Raw genomic sequence first — 18,786 nt, 5'->3', positions numbered from 1 at the left:
CCCAATGGTCATGCTTTGCTAATTCTATTATTGCATTACTATTGCATCCTTCTAATGGGCATTCAATATATATATACATACAGTGGGGCAAAAAAGTATTTAGTCAGCCACCAATTGTGCAAGTTATCCCACTTAAAAAGATGAGAGAGGCCTGTAATTTTCATCAACTATGAGAGACAAAATGAGAGAAAAAAATCCAGAAAATCACATTGTAGGATTTTTTAAGAATTTATTTGCAAATTATGGTGGAAAATAAGTATTTGGTCAGTAACAAAATTTCATCTCAATACTTTGTTATATACCCTTTGTTGGCAATGACAGAGGTCAAACGTTTCCTGTAAGTCTTCACAAGGTTTTCACACACTGTTGCTGGTATTTTGGCCCATTTCTCCATGCAGATCTCCTCTAGAGCAGTAATGTTTTGGGGCTGTCGCTGGGCAACACGGACTCCAGAGATTTTCGATGGGGTTGAGATCTGGAGACTGGCTAGGACACTCCAGGACCTTGAAATGCTTCTTACGAAGCCACTCCTTCGTTGCCCGGGCGGTGTGTTTGGGATCATTGTCATGCTGAAAGGCCCAGCCACGTTTCATCTTCAATGCCCTTGCTGATGGAAGGAGGTTTTCACTCAAAATCTCACGATACATGGCCCCATTCATTCTTTCGTTTACACGGATCAGTCGTCCTGGTCCCTTTGCAGAAAAACAGCCCCAAAGCATGATGTTTCCACCCCCATGCTTCACAGTAGGTATGGTGTTCTTTGGATGCAACTCAGCATTCTTTCTCCTCCAAACACGACAAGTTGAGTTTTTACCAAAAAGTTCTATTTTGGTTTCATCTGACCATATGACATTCTCCCAATCCTCTTCTGGATCATCCAAATGCTCTCTAGCAAACTTCAGACGGGCCGGACATGTACTGGCTTAAGCAGGGGGATACGTCTGGCACTGCAGGATTTGAGTCCCTGGCGGCGCAGTGTGTTACTGATGGTAGCCTTTGTTACTTTGGTCCCAGCTCTCTGCAGGTCATTCACTAGGTCCCCCGTGTGGTTCTGGGATTTTTGCTCACAGTTCTTGTGATCATTTTGACTCCACGGGGTGAGATCTTGCGTGGAGCCCCAGATCGAGGGAGATTATCAGTGGTCTTATATGTCTTCCATTTTCTAATAATTGCTCCCACAGTTGATTTCTTCACACCAAGCTGCTTACCTATTGCAGATTCAGTCTTCCCAGCCTGGTGCAGGTCTACAATTTTGTTTCTGGTGTCCTTTGACAGCTCTTTGGTCTTGGCCATGGTGGAGTTTGGAGTTGGACTGTTTGAGGTTGTGGACAGGTGTCTTTTATACTGATAACAAGTTCAAACAGATGCCATTAATACAGGTAATGAGTGGAGGACAGAGGAGCCTCTTAAAGAAGAAGTTACAGGTCTGTGAGAGCCAGAAATCTTGCTTGTTTGTAATTGACCAAATACTTATTTTACCGAGGAATTTACCAATTAATTCTTTAAAAATCCTACAATGTGATTTTCTGGATTTTATTTCTTCTCATTTTGTCTCTCATAGTTGAGGTATACCTATGATGAAAATTCCAGACCTCTCTCATCTTTTTAAGTTGGAGAACTTGCACAATTGGTGGCTGACTAAATACTTTTTTGCCCCACTGTATATATATATATATATATATATATACACATTTTTTTTTTTTTTTTTACTTTTAGTCTGAGTTCAATCTCTTTTTTGGCTCATTTTATCTGTAACAGAAAAGCTGCCTAACAATTCTGCACACCTGAAATAAGGAGTTTCAGCCTTCATGGACAATTATATATCACTTAGAAATGATTCAATTCAAAATCAATAATAGTTATTAAGCTTGATGTGGTTTGGAATTGGTAAAATGTTCTTGGAAAAAAAAAAAAAATATGACCAGAATATCAACTTGCCTAATAATTCTGCACACAGTGTAAAGTGACTTTAGTCGAAAGAAAAAAGGAGTGAGATGAGGTGATGGAATAAATGATGAAAGAGTGAAAATAAGAGTAAAGGAAGATCCTCTATAGCAGCAGCCTGATAAAAATAATTGCTTGCTGAAATGCGTAGAAAAAAAAGTCACCAGGGCTTTGGGAGGTGTTTCATACTAGAGCAATGGCTCTTGCCTCTCTAAAGGCATTATTCATTCACATTTGTGTGGTGGTTGCTGTCGCCTGAGAAAGCCTCAAAGACCAGCTCAGATCTCGCCCTGCAAGTCCCTTGACGTGAGAGCAGCACTTCCCTTTTCCAATAACACAACTCATTTAGAGACCTGTGGGGCAAGCGAGATGGAAGAGTGCCATTTTTTCCACTTTTTAAAGAGGGGCATGACAAAACAATCCACTCTGGAAGTGTGCATGAATACATCTTCATTTAGGGAACCTCTCCCCCAAGACACACATACTGCCAAAGACGCAAACACAGCAGAAACAGAAATACATTTCGAGAGAGCTCTTAAATCAGAATCATCCATAAATAAACGAATAAGGGCAAACACTGCAGGAACTACATAGTCTCAGCCTCAGACGGCACACCCACAGACTGCCTATACTAAACGTCTGATACATATTACACACAAAAATGGTGACATGCTTTACGCAACTACCAGGATTCTGGCTGCAACAGAACAAAACAACACTGTAAAACCTGATAAGTTAAGAATGCTCAAAACATTTGAGGAAACTTATTACCTCAAAACATTTGAGCAAACCAACAAAATTTGTTTAAGTTAGTAGAGCTTAAATTCAGGCTCCACTCTTCACCACAACGGTAACACTACAAAACCAACACAACAGAAACCTATGTAAATCCTAACATAACACAACATTTAAGTACTTATTTATGTCTCTCTATGGCAATATTGTGCAAAAACACACAAAATAACATAATTACTACATTTAATTAGTACAAAATAATTTCTTCATTTATTTTCCTTGTTGTCTGATGCAAAGCATGCTGGGAACTAGAAAATGCAATAATTTTAAGTTCACCTTACTACAACGACATTTTGAGTTCACATAACTTATTTCAATTAAGTCCAATGAACTTTCATTATTATTTGAGTGAAATTAACTCATTTCATTTAATTCATTTCACTGTTCGGTTTTACAGTGAAGGTACTAAGCTGGTAATTTTAACAATGAGCACTTTTCAGGAACATTTGCCAGAGTGGAAACAAATTCACAGCATATTTTGGTTTCAATTAGTTCAGCTAAACCCAAAAATAACTCAAAATAATCAAAATAAGATTCAAAGTGGACCAGATTTAATAGATAATCAAATGACTGGCTACGCAAAATTAATTACTGCAAGACTCCAACCAAAGTGCTTTTTTGTGTTATTTACACAAAATACCTTTACATATGTCATACATACAGTTTTTATATTTCTGTTTTAGTAATTTTAGAGCATAAACTTATTTAGTCCAGTTAGTTTCTAAGATAATATTTCTAATTGTCATTAGAAAATTCATGATTTATCATCATTCATTCATTCATACAACAGTTCTTTTTGGTCCTTGAATTTGATTGGCTGATAAGAGTGTTGATATTACAGTCCAACTGGAACTACACGATGCCTATGTCCTATGTCATCTGCTGGAACAGCTTCCATGTATGAAAGTCAGCAGAAGTGAGAAAAAAGTATTTATAACATTTTAAATATGGATATTTTTCTTACAAAAACGCATCGATTTGCTACAGGAGACCTTTATTCACCCCCCGAAGCCGTGTGAGGCATGTTTTATTATGGATGTGCGCGCTTTATTTGATTACTTTTGGACTGTTGAAAAAAAAAAAAAACATCCGCTTACTCCCATTCAAACGCTTGGAAGAGCAAGGAATAATTTTAATATAACTCCGATTGGATTCGTCTGAAAGAAGAAAGTCATATATACCTAGGATGCTTTGAGGGCAAGTAAAACAGAGGCTAATTTTCATTTTTGGGTAAACTAACCCTTTAACTAAAAACAATAAAATAAAAATACATTGCACGTAACACTCAAGTAAATCATGTCTTCAGAGACTATGGACACAGGTAGACTTAAATAACTTTCTTAAATACTGAACAGCCACAACTTCTATACAGATTTAGACAAACAGTAGATACTAGTAGTTCTTTAAAGAAAAATCACCTGTACAAAATCACCTTGACTCTGTACAAACAGAAACTTCTGACAAGCATTGCTTTGTGGCACTAAAGCGTCTAAAGACTTTAAGAAAATATAAAATGGGAAATACGTTCACACAAGCTACTGTTTGTACTGATAAAAAAAAAAAAAAGGTACACTTCATGGAATTTGTTGCTCAGAAACCCTACAAAAAACCTTTTGGTTCTCAAAGCCTCAAATAAGTAGAATCTTGAAAGAAGCGTTCAAGGCAAAAGTGTATTTCTAAAACAAGAGAGCTGCTTTTCATCATATAATATTTATACGTGTCTGTTGGTACATATTGAGTTTTACTTGAAAGGCTGAGGAAAAGGTGTTATCTTCAGAGAGAAAAACACAGAAAAAAAAAGCACAAAAAAAGAGAAGGTGAAAAATAAAACTGACAGTTTCCCTGTGTGCAGGGCAGCATACCTTGCTCACCAATGCCCAGTAAATTACTGGCCAGCCAAGCAGAAAAGAGGAGAGAGATTCGGAGGTGAACATCACCTGTCTCTGGACATATCTCCAAAGCCAGTCGTAAATGAAGTGGACAACTGTCTGGTTATTCTTCTCGCACGGGCGCACTATATCGGAGGAATTCAAGGCCGCCTTTGCACCGCAATCAAACTTTTTTTCTTCCCGCTGAGCCCTCCACCTGCCTCTCGGATTAATCGGAAATCCCCCCAAAAGTACCACCCCTTTCTCCTCAAGCCAAGCAAGCTACTGGCCTGAAAACGCCCACCGATCCGTTAATGCGAAATGACAGCCCAGCCACAGCCAGTGCAATTCTGAAAATAAGATACATAATTAATTTAAAAATAAATAACATATGCAAAAAATTTACAGAAAAAGAGGTGAGATGCTCTCATTTGCTCTGTAGGAACATATTAGCGCTGTATAAAAATCACACCTCTATTTCAATCCACTGCTATTAGTCACCTAATCTAAAATTTGTGGAAGCAGCATTATTAGACATTTATGAATATAGTTTTATAAAAAGTTACCATGTGTGATGTTCTGTTGTCACGCCAAATGAGTCTCCCATGAGACCCTCTTCACCAGGTGTAAGTGTGTTTGTTTGTTTGTTTGTGTGTGTGTGTGTGTGTGTGTGTGTGTGGTGTGGGTGTGTGTGTGTCTCCAGAGAGACTCTTGAGACATGTGGCTCTACCAGTGGAGAGACATCTTAAGATCTAGCATCTACAGAAGAGCTGTCTAGAGACACTTATCCCTCCTATCCCCTCTTTTTTCTTACCCATCAAATCATCACTTCCCTAAGAACCTTGTAAGTGACATGACAATCCACTAATTTCAAGAGAGGTTCCGTCAAATGATGATGTATTTCAGTTACAAAATAATGGATCTTACAGCTCATAACAAAGATAGCAGGTCTCTTTCAGCATTTCAGCTTTTCTTTCTTTCCAAACAGAGCTGAGCATTTACAACTGGAAACCACTGTGTTCTAATTGCATTGTACAGGTAATTAGTGGTTGTAGAATCTATTGACACCCCAGATTACAACAAAACATAGCACACACTGGCACAAGCTGGAAACAACGTCAAAACAGAGTACAATTCTCAAAAAAATAAAAATACCCTATATATATATATGATGCTATTTAGATCAAAATCTATTTAAAAGAAATGCTGTTCTTTATTTAATGTAATAAAAATATCTATATATTTAATAATTAATTTAACATATTCAGAAATATTTGCCAAATGCAAGCCAAAGAGATCATCGTCTTGATCCATTCAAATGATCTCAAATTATATTTTATATGCTGCTATAAACATCTAAGGCACATCTGCTCAAATTTACAACTGCATTTTTAGCAGTGCTAACAAAAAAAACAAAAAAAACAAAAAAAAGACAAAGAAAGAAAGAAAGAAATTACACATAAGAAAAACAAAGATCATTAGGGAGAAAATTACAAACAAAGTTAAGCACGTTTATTATCTTCATCTATTTTTGTTTCTCTTATTTACAGTATTTTGTTTCTTTTCAATCTTATGAAACTTTTCACTTTTTCTACTGATTTGATTCAAATTCAAATAACTTTTCTTCTTCTTGGAAAAATATCTGATCTTCCAGCGTTAATTTCTCAAATGTATTTTACATTTAAACTTTTTTTCTTGTGCAAAGTGCTTCTGCACAGCTGTAGTAAGATGGCTATAATAGCGTCCACTTAAATGTTCCTAACGTAAATGTGTCATCAAAAAGTGGCTTGCACACACACAAATGCATTCTAAAAATGTACATTTTTGTTCATGTCCATCAAACATCACTTTATCTCTAAAGCAACTTAAATGATACTGCTTGTAAGCAAAATCCATCTGAAACAACCTGAGGTTAAGTGCTTTACTCAAGGTCACAACAGGCCAAAACTGAGCTCAAAAAATGGCTAATGTTGGTTTCCATGCTCCACAGATATGCAGTAGCACTTATTTATATTAATGGAAACCTTTTCCAAACTTAACAGAATTTCAAGTGCCATTATTTACTAATGTAAATTATGATGTCATAAGATTTTCAACTTTAAAAAGCATTGTGAAATGTCCTTGGGTTTCAAGTGACGTTATAGAAAAAATAAATAAACAGATATATTATTATTAAAAGATTGCTCTGCGACGGACCACATTTTGTCCCTCAGCTTCAGTTAAATTCATCAGACATTACACACAAGGTTTCTCTGCTCAGACAGAGTTTTGTAAACACCTTCTGCGTGTGTGCAGCGTTTCGGACAGTATCGATTTTATCCTCACAAACATTGTGGTTAATATGCCAGTTTACAGAGTGACCTTGCAGGAATCCATCATTGTTAAGCCACTGAGATAAAGCCTTCAACCACAGGCCAGACCTGAGAAGGCCTCCAGTGCTAATGCAAACTAAGAACTGACACCACACTCACTTCATGAAGCCTCACTCTGAACAAAACCTCGATTATATCACAAATGTATAATGTAACATTCAAGGATCACTGGTTTTGATTGGCTGGTTGGATCACGTCTATGTAACTGGTTTGGAAAACACAGGTTTGATAAGTGTTTTTTTTTTTTTTTTTTTGAAGGCAAATTCAAGAAGGAATGACTCTTATTCCTACTTAAAAAGCTGGCTAATGCTGGTCTGGGCAAATGGATCTAATCTGGTAGGAATGATTGATCAGCAGGGTCAGAAAAGTCTGACAAAGCTAGTTAAACTAGTTAAGAAGCCTTCTGGGACACCAGCACACCACCGTCCAAAGCACAACATATTATTTTCAGGGATATTCGACTAGATTAGCATTTTCTCAAAGAAGTATCAGTGCTTGCAATGCAGCAAATGAATAGTGTTAAAGATTTAGCTAAGCTTGGGTTTTATGCATCAGTTCTGCTTAAATGAAATGCTGAATCAGAGCTGCTTTGCTGTTGTCATGACACTCAGCCGTGTCTTGTTTTAAGCCAGTTCACAAGTGTCAAAATGTAGACACTGTGTAAAGGAATCTATGAATTTGTGCAAGGAAGACAATCTGGAAAGCAAATGAAAGTAAGGAAAACAAAAATTCAGATTGAAATATTTAATATACATATATTATAATAATGCCACTAGCTGCGTTTCCATTACAGATTTGCACAAAACTTTTTATTAACCGATGTTATGTGACTAAAACTCTTCAATCCTCTTTCAGTAAGTCATGGCGACGGATGTTGGTAGGTTTACGTATATCGCAGCCACCACACTAACCATTATTTTTAATTGAGGGAGACTTAGGCGTGTATCATTAGCGAAGCAACACGGAGAACTGCTTCTAAAAATGTGCCGCAGCACAGCTGGTATAGACACAAGCATTGACTAGAGTGGCCACGATCAGCTACGGGGGCTGTGTTAGACCCATAATGCACCGCAGATGTGTGAAATGTAAATAAAGGGTTATCCAAGCATTAAATGGAAATGAAAGTCCCTTATACTTGAGAGCAGCCACGTATAAGGTGTTTCTTGGAGGTTATAGTACATTAAAGAATGCTCATGTGAGTTTATGTACACCAGGTGACCTGTAAATGTCAACAAACTGTTTTCATTGCAGTTCTGCGGAATATTCCTTTTTTCAAATTGCCTGAAAAACCACCTCATGTGAGTGTTAAAGCTTTTTTGCCATAAACAGTTTCCACGACAGATTTGCGCAAAACTTTTTCAATATTTTCTTAATGTCGATAAAGACCTATTGTGAATTGATTGCATTTCCATTAACCAATGTTATGCTAAAACATCATTTTTTCCTCTCGTGATAAGTCATGGCAACGGGTGTTGGAAGGTTTACGTATATTGCAGCCACCACACTAGCCATTATTCTTAATTACAGGAGGCGTATGCATGTAACTTTCATGAAGCAGCGTGGAGAGTCACTTCTGGGACACCTCTGAAACATGCCACAACGCAGCTGTTATAAACACAAGCACTGAATAGAGTGACCTATGCACCACAGATGTATTCAGTGTAAATAAGGGGTTATCCAAGCATTAATGGCAAGGAAAGCCGTTTATACTTGAGAGTGGCCACTCAAGTATTAACGGCTTTCCTTGCCATTAATGCTTTCACACCACCAGATTATAGTATATTAAAGAATCTTTTTACTTTAATGTACAACATGTGATTTTTATGTTTCCATTGCAGTTTTGCGATATATTCTTTTTTTCAAATTGCCTGAAAAACCACCTTTTGCGAGTGTAAAAAATATATAATTTTTTTTTTTTTTTATCATCAACTTTTTATTTATTTTTTTTTACACACAACATCACAACATCCATTCAAAACAACAAGAAAAGAAAAAACAAAAACAAAACAACAGACATATAATCAATACAACATCCATTCATGACAAAACACAAAAACAACAACAACAGATAATCCAGTACTTTAGAAAAAGAACACTGCCAAGCATCAACAGCGCCCGGCTCGGTCCCATCAATTCGTGCCGCTGAATACTGATGAGACATAAACTTGGCTTAACCATATAATCAATTTGTAATAACGAGGATAAAACAACGTTTCTCCTGCTCCTATCTTCCACGCTCGTCACTTTATCAGTAAGTTGTTCTAGCTGCTTTCTCAGGTTTGTGACTGTCCTCCTATCCTCACGTGCAGCTGCTTGAACGAAATCAACCCGGTCATGTGTCTGTTTCGCCGCGATGGCTAGCTTTTCAACTTCTGCTTTTAGCTCTTTTACATAATTGTTGGTCGCTTGTATGTCCATATGTAGGTCATGCAATCCCAGGGTCAGTACAGAGTGAAATCGCATCTCTTACTGTCGAGGCCACAACCGAATCCAAAGTACTTTGCTGCTCTTTAAGTGCTAGCTTGATACCATTAGCAATGGCGCTGTCGAGATCCTCTTTGGTGATGGTGGAATCTTTGAATTTTTTCTTTACTGGCGATTGCTCAATCTCTCTTTTCCGATTGTCCCTGACCGTTGAAGTACTCATGATGGAATAGACAGAGAGTGATTCGAAATTTACTATCAGGATTGTAGAATATTTGATGGAGTGAGCAGAGCGAAGGACTGTGCATGCACTGCTGTCGAAGGGTCACATGATCTCTCTGTGAGTGTAAAAAAGTTTTTACAATATATGGGAGTTTTTGCGAAATTGACGTGTTTCCATAGGCGTATTTTTAATTCACAATTTGCACAATTTGAAGCGTAATGGAAACGCATCTACTGACATGTTTCCATTGGATAATTCACAATTTCAATTTGCACAATTTGAAGGGTAATGGAAACGCAGCTACTGTCGGTTAAATTTAAATAATTATATTAGAATTTTTTTTTATACATCCTCAATCTGCCAGGTGCACCTTCATGACAGATTAAGACTTTATTGCATCCCATCCAATAAATAAAATGAAAATGACAACCATTCAGAACAAAACTATTAAAATGATCTACAAACAAATAAATTAATACTTAGGCTTATTGGGGTTGTAAAATTCTGAACATTTCAGGAATATTGGTATATTGTGGCCTGCAAGCACTGTAATTAAAACATCCATTCAGCCTTCAGTTATCACCAAATCTATTCAGCCCTGCCTTCACTTCTTATCATTATTTGCTGACACACATGTTGATTGGCTCTGACCTTCATGTGATAAACTAGGACAGGGTAAAATTTGGAAACCTGACCACTTTCCCTCAGCATTTTAGCACTCTTCAGACTAATGGAGGTTTTAATCTCCCATTAAATGTTTAATGTTTCATTTCCACAGCCGTGACTGGTGCAGTACGGAGGGGCTGATTAGACAGCAATACCAGCGGGTGCCATTAAACGCGACTATTGGCCTGGTTTTAGGTATCAGAGTACAATCTGAAAACAGAGATGCCGCCGGTCTCTCAGTTGTGGAAACCGTGAAGGTCATTACTGTAATGCGCAAGGAGGCACACGGGCGTCCCGATGGAGGAACCTCAGCAGGGGGAATAAGCCACGGTGGACCAAAAATGCCATTTTCACATACTCTTAAAAAATGAGAGGCCGTCTCAGCATATGCCACTACAGGGATCATAACTGTTAGCAGGAAATAACTGCAGTAATTAGTGTTAGGCCACACATAATGAGAACTCTAATTGATGTTACAATGGGATATTACCTTAGGCCACTTCCAGCTGACCTACTAGTCCGGGTTTTGCACTCAAAAGGACAGTTTTTGAAATGTAACAGAGGACAAACAGTCCTTATAGTGATGACTGTGGGGAAGCAATAAGTTTAACCATTGAATTAATGTTTTGTCAAATATTTTTACATATTACATATTATAGCGACCCGGAATGTAGCCCTGCGTCCCAATGTGCATACTATCCATCCTAAATTCTATGTGATATTAGTAATTTTCAATACTATTTAGGGCAGATAGTGTGGATAGTATGCACATTGGGACACTGCGTATATCTACCTTGGATGAATCTCTAAACTGCCCCAGTACTATAAAACAGTCCTGATATTTTAATAACAATTGCAAAGTATTTTTTTTAAAGCATATTTTGTTATCTGTTGGAACTTGGAAGGGCGTTTTGAGCAACTGCTTCACCACCATCATAACTTGATCTGAAACTATTGATATGTTAATCTTAAAATGTTTTCATCATCTTTAAAATCAATATTTTGTTCAGCAACACCCAGGTGGAAAAGACATAGTATTAACACTAGAACCGCCAGAGGTCGCTGTATACCTAAAAGCACCAGCGGGTAAATTTTACCTGCACACATGGCAACTGTTTTTATATGGCTAAATAACATATTGTTTCACTGTATTATGCCACTGTCTTCACAAAGAAGTGTCTAGAATCATGAAATGATTACGTCTAGTCGTCAACTATATTTTTACCCTGTTGTTTTATGTTTAAGACTTTTTAATGCAGCCTACACTAATCCATAATGGTCAGTTGGCTAAGCTAAAAAAAAAAAAGCCTGCACTGACAACGAAAATTAGAAGGTAGTAAATATTTGCGTGATGTAATATTATAATACAATGTCATTAATCAATATATTAGGATAACCCATGTTATTTAAATTACTATAATAGCCATTAGACAATAATCAGCAATAATAATTCTCCACACTGCATAGGATGATGCTATGACAAATTCAAGCGCACAGCTTCACCTAGGCCCAATTATTAATTTGTTTAGTTATATCATTTATAATTTGAATAAGAGAACAACAACAATAAACTTCGGGTAATCCAAAAAAAAAATTATTCATTACATCAGTTCGGATTTTTTTTTTAGAAACTGATAACCGCTAAATCAGTGAGTGAAAGGCGTTGCCTAGAAATGTACAATGTTAAAACATAAGCGGCAAGAAAATGACAGCACGAAAATACAAATAATTTAAAAAAAAATCTAAATAATTTTTAACAATATTGGGTTGTAAATTACATAATTTTAGTAAAAGTCAATGACTGGGAGACTTGAATGTTTTGTTGAAAATCTGTTCTGTACATTTGAAAAACAGCTACGGGTAAAATTTACCCCGTGGCGGTTCTAGTGTTAAATGTATTAAAAATATACTAGAAATTCAAGTAGTATGTTTATAATACGTTTGTATTCCCAACGTGCTTATTTTAAGTGCATTAAAAATATACTTAATTGCATTTGAATATATTTCTAAAAAGTATACTAGAAGTACTTTTGTATTAAATATATGCTTAGTTATACTTCTAAGAAATATGTTAAACAAGCATACATTTAATGTATTTATAAAAAGTATACTAGAAATACTATGTTAATAAATATATTCTTAATTTCACTTTTAAGGAATATACTAAACTTAAGCATACTTTTAGTGTATTTACAGAAAACACACTTATGTTACTCTTACTTAAAGTATATTTTATGTCTACTTTGTGTAAGAACATAACAAAATGATGACTTTTAGTGGGTTTTTAATGTACCTTATAACCATGTGTAGGCCTACTGCAATATATTTTAAATATTTATGTATTTATAATTTTAATATTTGGAAAAGTACGATATTTTGAAAAAAAAAAACATTTTTAACATTTACAATGTACAAACGTTTGTCAACTATTATTAAACATTACAATACTTAAAATATGTTGTTTAATATGTTGTTCAGTTTTACTTAAAACATTATACTTTGGTTGATTCGGCTGTTGTCCATTACATAATACATTAATTGTAATAAGCTACTACTGAAATTCCCACAAGAATGTCAACATCATATCTGAAATGCTTTATAAAAAAAAAATTAAAAAAACTTGCGTTTACTTGTGTTTAAGTTCAAACAACACACTAAATATACTAAATATAGCGGTATGTTCTTATTTTTACCAGCTCCTGCAAGCGTGTATGGCTTCTGGCTTTTGGAACCTCACTGTGACTGACTTCAGGTAAGATTTGTATTTAATTAACGTTATTTGTCTGTGCCAGTCGTTTTTGACGCATTGGCAGAAAAAAAAAGAAAAACTAAAAAAAATACAACATTAACATTAACACTTTTACTTGCAAAAGTGTATTAATTTCTGATTTCCTGAACAATTTGGTTTCATTGTAATGAGGTTAATGATCTTTGAAAAACCATGATTATGAACATACGATTATTTTGTCTTGAGCTGATCAGTCAATTGTGCTAGTGTTCGTTGATAGGTGTTTATATTTGTTCAAGCTTGACAAACTTATCGCCTTTATTTTCTAATATATATTTCTCATTACAGATAAGAACAAAGATCAAATTGTAAGAAGGGCTGCTTATATGAGAACATACAGTACATCTGAAACTGCTGAGGCTGGGAAGGTTTTTGACTTTATTACCGACCAGGTACATTGTTCTCAGCGTACTGTCATTCTTAAAAAGAAAACAAATCATCAATCATCATTTGCCTTTTGTGTGTGTGTGTGTGTAATATTAACATTTGTTGTTTTTCTGATCAGCTGCTAAGACAAACTGAAATCTGAGTGCAGAGACAAGCAAAGGAATAGTAAGTATATTTTAATATCGTATCACCCATATTATAGAGATTTTTTGAATCAGGCCTAATGGAGGGTGATTCGGTCAATCTTGGAAGAAAAACGTTAGCAATGTGTCCATTCCAGGTGGCTAATTTGTGCTTCCTTTTAGTCATTCATGTAAAAATCTGTTATTTAATTTTGTTTTTGGACGACTAGGACAACTTATAATTTTTTTTTTTTTTTTTTTAATCATTGCAACAGAAGTAAAGAGAGTGCATGTTAGCATTACCACAACAGACATATTCATGCGAAATACCCTAGGTTACAGTAAACCACAATTATCAACATACCCTGTAATACTCGCAGGTTGCTTTATTGAAATAATTTATCATCAAATAATATCAGTTAGTTTGTACTTGAACTCTGCTCACTGTAAGTGCTGTTGTTGGGCTTCTTCTAATCATATGTTCAATGTAACTCATAGAGTGCTGTACAGTGATGACAGACAAGAGGATAAGAATGGACACTCATATGTCAAGCTTGATGAGGATATTGTCAGATGTCAACAAAATTCTAATGAATATCAATGCAAATTATAATACATATTCAATAATGGATGCAAATTTTATATAAATTCTTTTTCCCTTTCACAGATCCTGTGATAAAGCAGTCTTCAAATACTACAGTGTCTGAATTGCAAGCCCTTAGTTGCAGAAAATGCAAGTTGTACTTAAAGAAGTGACCTTGTCCCACCGGCTCCCCTTGGTCAGTCATCACTCTACTTCTGCCACAGACTTGCAGGCCATCTGCTGCGCTCCAACCCTCCACCTCTTTGGGTGTATAGTGGGTTTTTCCCATCGGGTACACCGCAGTCCTCGGTCACACCGGCATTGCCCAGTCCTCAGGTACTCTGGCTCCACCAATGATGCTCGTCGCTGCGGCTGTGCCCAGGTCTCCGGAACCTCCATCGGCCCTCCGTCTGTGCCTTCGGATCCACCAGCACTGTCTCCATCAGTCGGTCCCCAGATGTCAGCAGCCACACCATCTACATCTTGGCTCCACGCTCCCTCAACTCCGCCATGTGTTGTCAGCACCGGATGCTCTGGGTCTGTGCCATGTGCCAAACACCATCTAAGCTGCCCGGGCATCATCATCATCATCCTCCCATCACCATCCCTTCACCACATCCTATCATCATCCCGCAATTTAGCCTCTCACCATCCCTACGGCATCTCCTCGTCCACCTCCAAAACCCCCTCCATCCCTCCCTATTCTGTTTCTTGAACTATATCATCTTCATCTTCAGTCTTTGCACACACTCAGCTATGCACTTTGTTTTTCAGTAAATTTTTATTTATTTTTTTTCTTCAGAAAATTGCATTGTAATTTGTATTTATTCATTGATGTAAAATTCTGTACTTTTCAGTAATACAGGTATAACTGAAATGTTCTACAAATTGATAAGATAGCTCTGCCATAGCATTTCAGTCTTTTTTCATTTATTATGTTTTTTGTGTAATGTATTAAAATGTACTTGAGTATGTTTGTAGTAATACAAATATACTATAAACATACTTGTATTTCAAGTGCATTTTCAATACATTTAATAGTATGTTTTTTTGTTTTTCACCAAGGTATATACACTGCTGTACTTTTTAAAATGTGCTTTATGAATATTTATAACAATATATAATACATTAAAGTTTTCTAGATATCAAAGTCTCTACATGTATTTACTGAAAAAGCAGCTTTATAATATACTAGTAATGTAATGCTAATGCATTTCTAACGAGCTGAAATACAATTGAAATTAAATTAAAACGATGCTTCAAATATACTCTAACTGTAGTTCATGAAGTATTAAAAGTACATTTTAAATGTATTTTAAGAAATACACTTAAATTGCACTAAATATACTTAAAGTGGTTTCATTTAAACACAAAATTTCAATACATTAAATATATTGCAAATAGATTAAAATTGAACTTAAACATATCTTGAAATACGCTTAATATACTTAAAGTTGTTTCAAAATAATACATTTAATATGCACTTAGTATAGTACAGTTTAAATATATTAAGTGTGTCTGAAAAAGCACCATTTAAATATATTTCTTTTTCACCTGGGCAGCTTCGTCATCAGATCCATGATGCTAATATTTGATAATGAACTGTCTCTGCAATAAATTGCTGAGCCATGCCAAGATTTGCTGATTATACTTTTGTATTATTTTGTTTCCTGTGGTAATATTTATGAGATGGCACCTGGACAAATAGGGTATTTATAGTTACTGTAATGTCAAATATTCATTATTGTTGAATCTGGGGGGACAAAATTATTTTCTTGTCATATTGTTGATAATGAATAAATTAAGGAACACTAAGAAGGTGGAGATCTAACTTGAATGAGGGAGAGGGTTATGGATGGCATCCTGGTTCACTAAAGTAAGGTGACCCAGTGGTGTACAACACAATCTCTACAACACAATGGAAACAAGCTACAACACAACGAAATTAGCACAACAAAGCAGAAACAAGTCACAACACAACGGAAACGAGTTGCAACACAACAGAAACAAGCCGCAATACAACAGAAACAAGCCGCAATACAACAGAAACAAGCCGCAATACAACAGAAGTAAGCTGCAATGGAACGGAAACAAGCCACAACACAACAAAATTAGCACCAGAGAACGAAACATGCTGCAACACAAAGAAATTAGCACAACACAATGGAAATAAGCCACAACACAGCGAAATTAGCGCAATACAGCAAAATTAACAAAACACAAAATATACAAAATAAAATATATTTGAAATTAATCCTATGCGTTGTGTGATTTAGCTGTATTGTAGAGATTTCGTTGTGCTATGCACTACTGGGCCACTGTACTAAAGACCCAAGGTATGCATCTAAGGGTTAATTGCACAAACTGCAGTTCAATAAAAAATTAAACAGAAACCGACACAGATGGTTACCTGATTGGTTGCACGCACAGATCTCTCATGTTTAGCGTGTAATATCTCTTAAAACAGTTCAATTTAAACTAGCTTTGAGAGCACACAGTTCTCAGTATACAATTAAGATCATATAAATACCAGCAATTACTCGGAGGACAGATGGCACGCACCCACACACAAATAAATGCGCAAAAAAACACACACGCACAGATGCCACCGTTCCCCCGCCATCAAATGCAGCATGCCAGCGCCCCGAGGATTAGGGTGTGTGTCAGGTCCATGGCAAACAAACAGCTGTCGGACACAGGTCTCGCTTCAGCCCTACGGTGGACCAGAGCAGTTATTTGTAAGAGACGAGCATCAGCCCATCGTGATATCACAGCGCCAACCCTGCTGTGGGCGAGCGCAGAGTCTGTCTACCTGAGACAAGGCACCAAAACACCCCTCAACACATCATCATGTGACTCTTCTGCAGGCAGTGGAGCGGAACTGTCATTTGGCTGCAGCTACACAGGAAAAAACATCATCCATATGTTCTGTATTAATGCATTGGTGGCTTCTTCATCTTTTTGCTTTCTATTTTCCTCTCGGACTAGGTGTCTCTCTGGTGTTTTATTCATGTGGCTGAGGAATGATTTTTGAGAGTAGAGTTATGTACAGAGATGAGCAACATGTTCTTTCATTGAATGGGAATCTAATCACCCTTATGTCACTCAAAAAACGCAATTGTTTTCTGTGGAATAGAAAAGAAGTTACCTTACAGAAAGTCCAAGCTGTTCATGGATGAACACGATATTTTCCATATAATATAAGCTGACCATAAAACAGTCCTATACTCAATATATGCATAATATTTCGATTTTTGTAAATAAAGTTCATGCACTTCATGCACCTCAGTTTTCTTGCAAATATCTTACTATTTGGCTATGCAAATATATTTGTAAATTCAATGTTTAAAGCTGGTTTGTGGATTTAAGGATGATAATAATAATAATTTCATTAAATTGTAAAAATCAAATCTATATATGGATTAAAATATGATGTATTTCTTCATAAAAACTGCAATTAATTTACTTGCCTCAGTTTCCTTGAAGTAGTATTTATTTGGTTATGTAAATATGTTTTCAAATATTGAACTAAAGAGTTTTTGTGGAAAACCTTAGGGAGACATTATAGCTATTCTTTTGTTGATGACAGACTACTAAAAACCTTAAACAATTGTTGAATTTACCAGAATTTACAAACATATTTACATATCCAAATAAACAGAAATATGTCTGCAAAAAAAAAAAAAAAAAATCAATCAGTGGAATGCATCCAAAACAGAACCTCTCAATACACTGCCTAACTTGGAAGGCTGATACAGTATCTGGAGTATTTGTGTTTTCTAACCACTAGACCACAGCTTCAACCACAATCGTTTTATAATGTTTTGTATTACTCACACTTATCTGATCTGCTGTCTTGCTGTACAACAGAATCATGCTCTTTTAATCTCTTATTTTAGAAGCTGTTTTGGAATCAGCCACTCGTACAGCGATCACAACATGGTCCTTCATCACAGGTCCTTCGTGCTCAACATTTTACAGTGCGATTTCCCTGCGGTAAGAAGACTCTGAGGATATTAACAAGGCATGAAAGAAGCCTGATTCCTGATTCCAGTCCAATAATAAAGCCTTTATCGTGGCCTTGTTTTTTGCAGCAGTCTGGCCATGAACGCCACAGAGAAGAACGTAATTAAGGAGTCACTTTGAAAGAAAGAGCTTCTAAGATGTCAATTGCATGGTTAGTTAGTCGGTCTGGGGAAATGCTACGCTTCCTAAATATGAAAGAATCGCTCAGGGGATTTGTGTGTGTGTGTGTGTGTGTGTGTGCGCGCGTCTACACATGTGGTAATGTGTGTGTGTGTGTGTGTGTGTCTACACATGTGGTAATGTGTGTGGGCACCTCTGTGTTTGCATGTATGTGTGAATGAGAGTCAGTGCAACTCTCTGTATATTCATGCGGTGTGTGAGTGTGTATCTGCCTGCCTCCAAGTGCCCATGTGTTCTCATTCCCTACAGGTTGGATCTGTGGGATGTAAATTTAAACACTGGGAATTAAACAGCTTCAGTCGATTGCTGCAACGTGACAATAAATATCCATTCATTGGAGGCAACATTGCAACTGGTCTCTTTTTGTCAGCCTACTATGATTTGTCTGTCCTCTCTCAAGTCCTTATC

At 36.3% G+C, this 18,786-nt stretch overlaps 1 protein-coding gene across 2 annotated transcripts in view; it reads right to left on the bottom strand.

Annotated features, from left to right (window-relative positions):
* cdh13 (cadherin 13, H-cadherin (heart)) overlaps window positions 1-18,786 on the bottom strand; it is a 341,165-nt gene that overhangs the window by 164,709 nt on the left and 157,670 nt on the right. Inside the window, exon 1 of one of the 2 annotated variants that reach the window (XM_058751363.1) lies at window positions 4,602-4,698. The exons of the other annotated variant lie outside the window; for it this stretch is intronic. Coding sequence (XP_058607346.1) covers window positions 4,602-4,673 — 72 coding nt within the window. The 5' untranslated portion in view covers window positions 4,674-4,698. Of the gene's footprint in view, window positions 1-4,601; window positions 4,699-18,786 lie in introns of those variants that run through there. 2 annotated transcript variants of the gene reach the window in all.

Source organism: Onychostoma macrolepis, chromosome 18 (genome assembly GCF_012432095.1).
Source record: "Onychostoma macrolepis isolate SWU-2019 chromosome 18, ASM1243209v1, whole genome shotgun sequence".
Lineage (NCBI taxonomy): Eukaryota > Metazoa > Chordata > Actinopteri > Cypriniformes > Cyprinidae > Onychostoma > Onychostoma macrolepis.
Note: the sequence above shows the minus strand (reverse complement) of the source record. Positions and strands in the feature narration are given on the sequence as shown.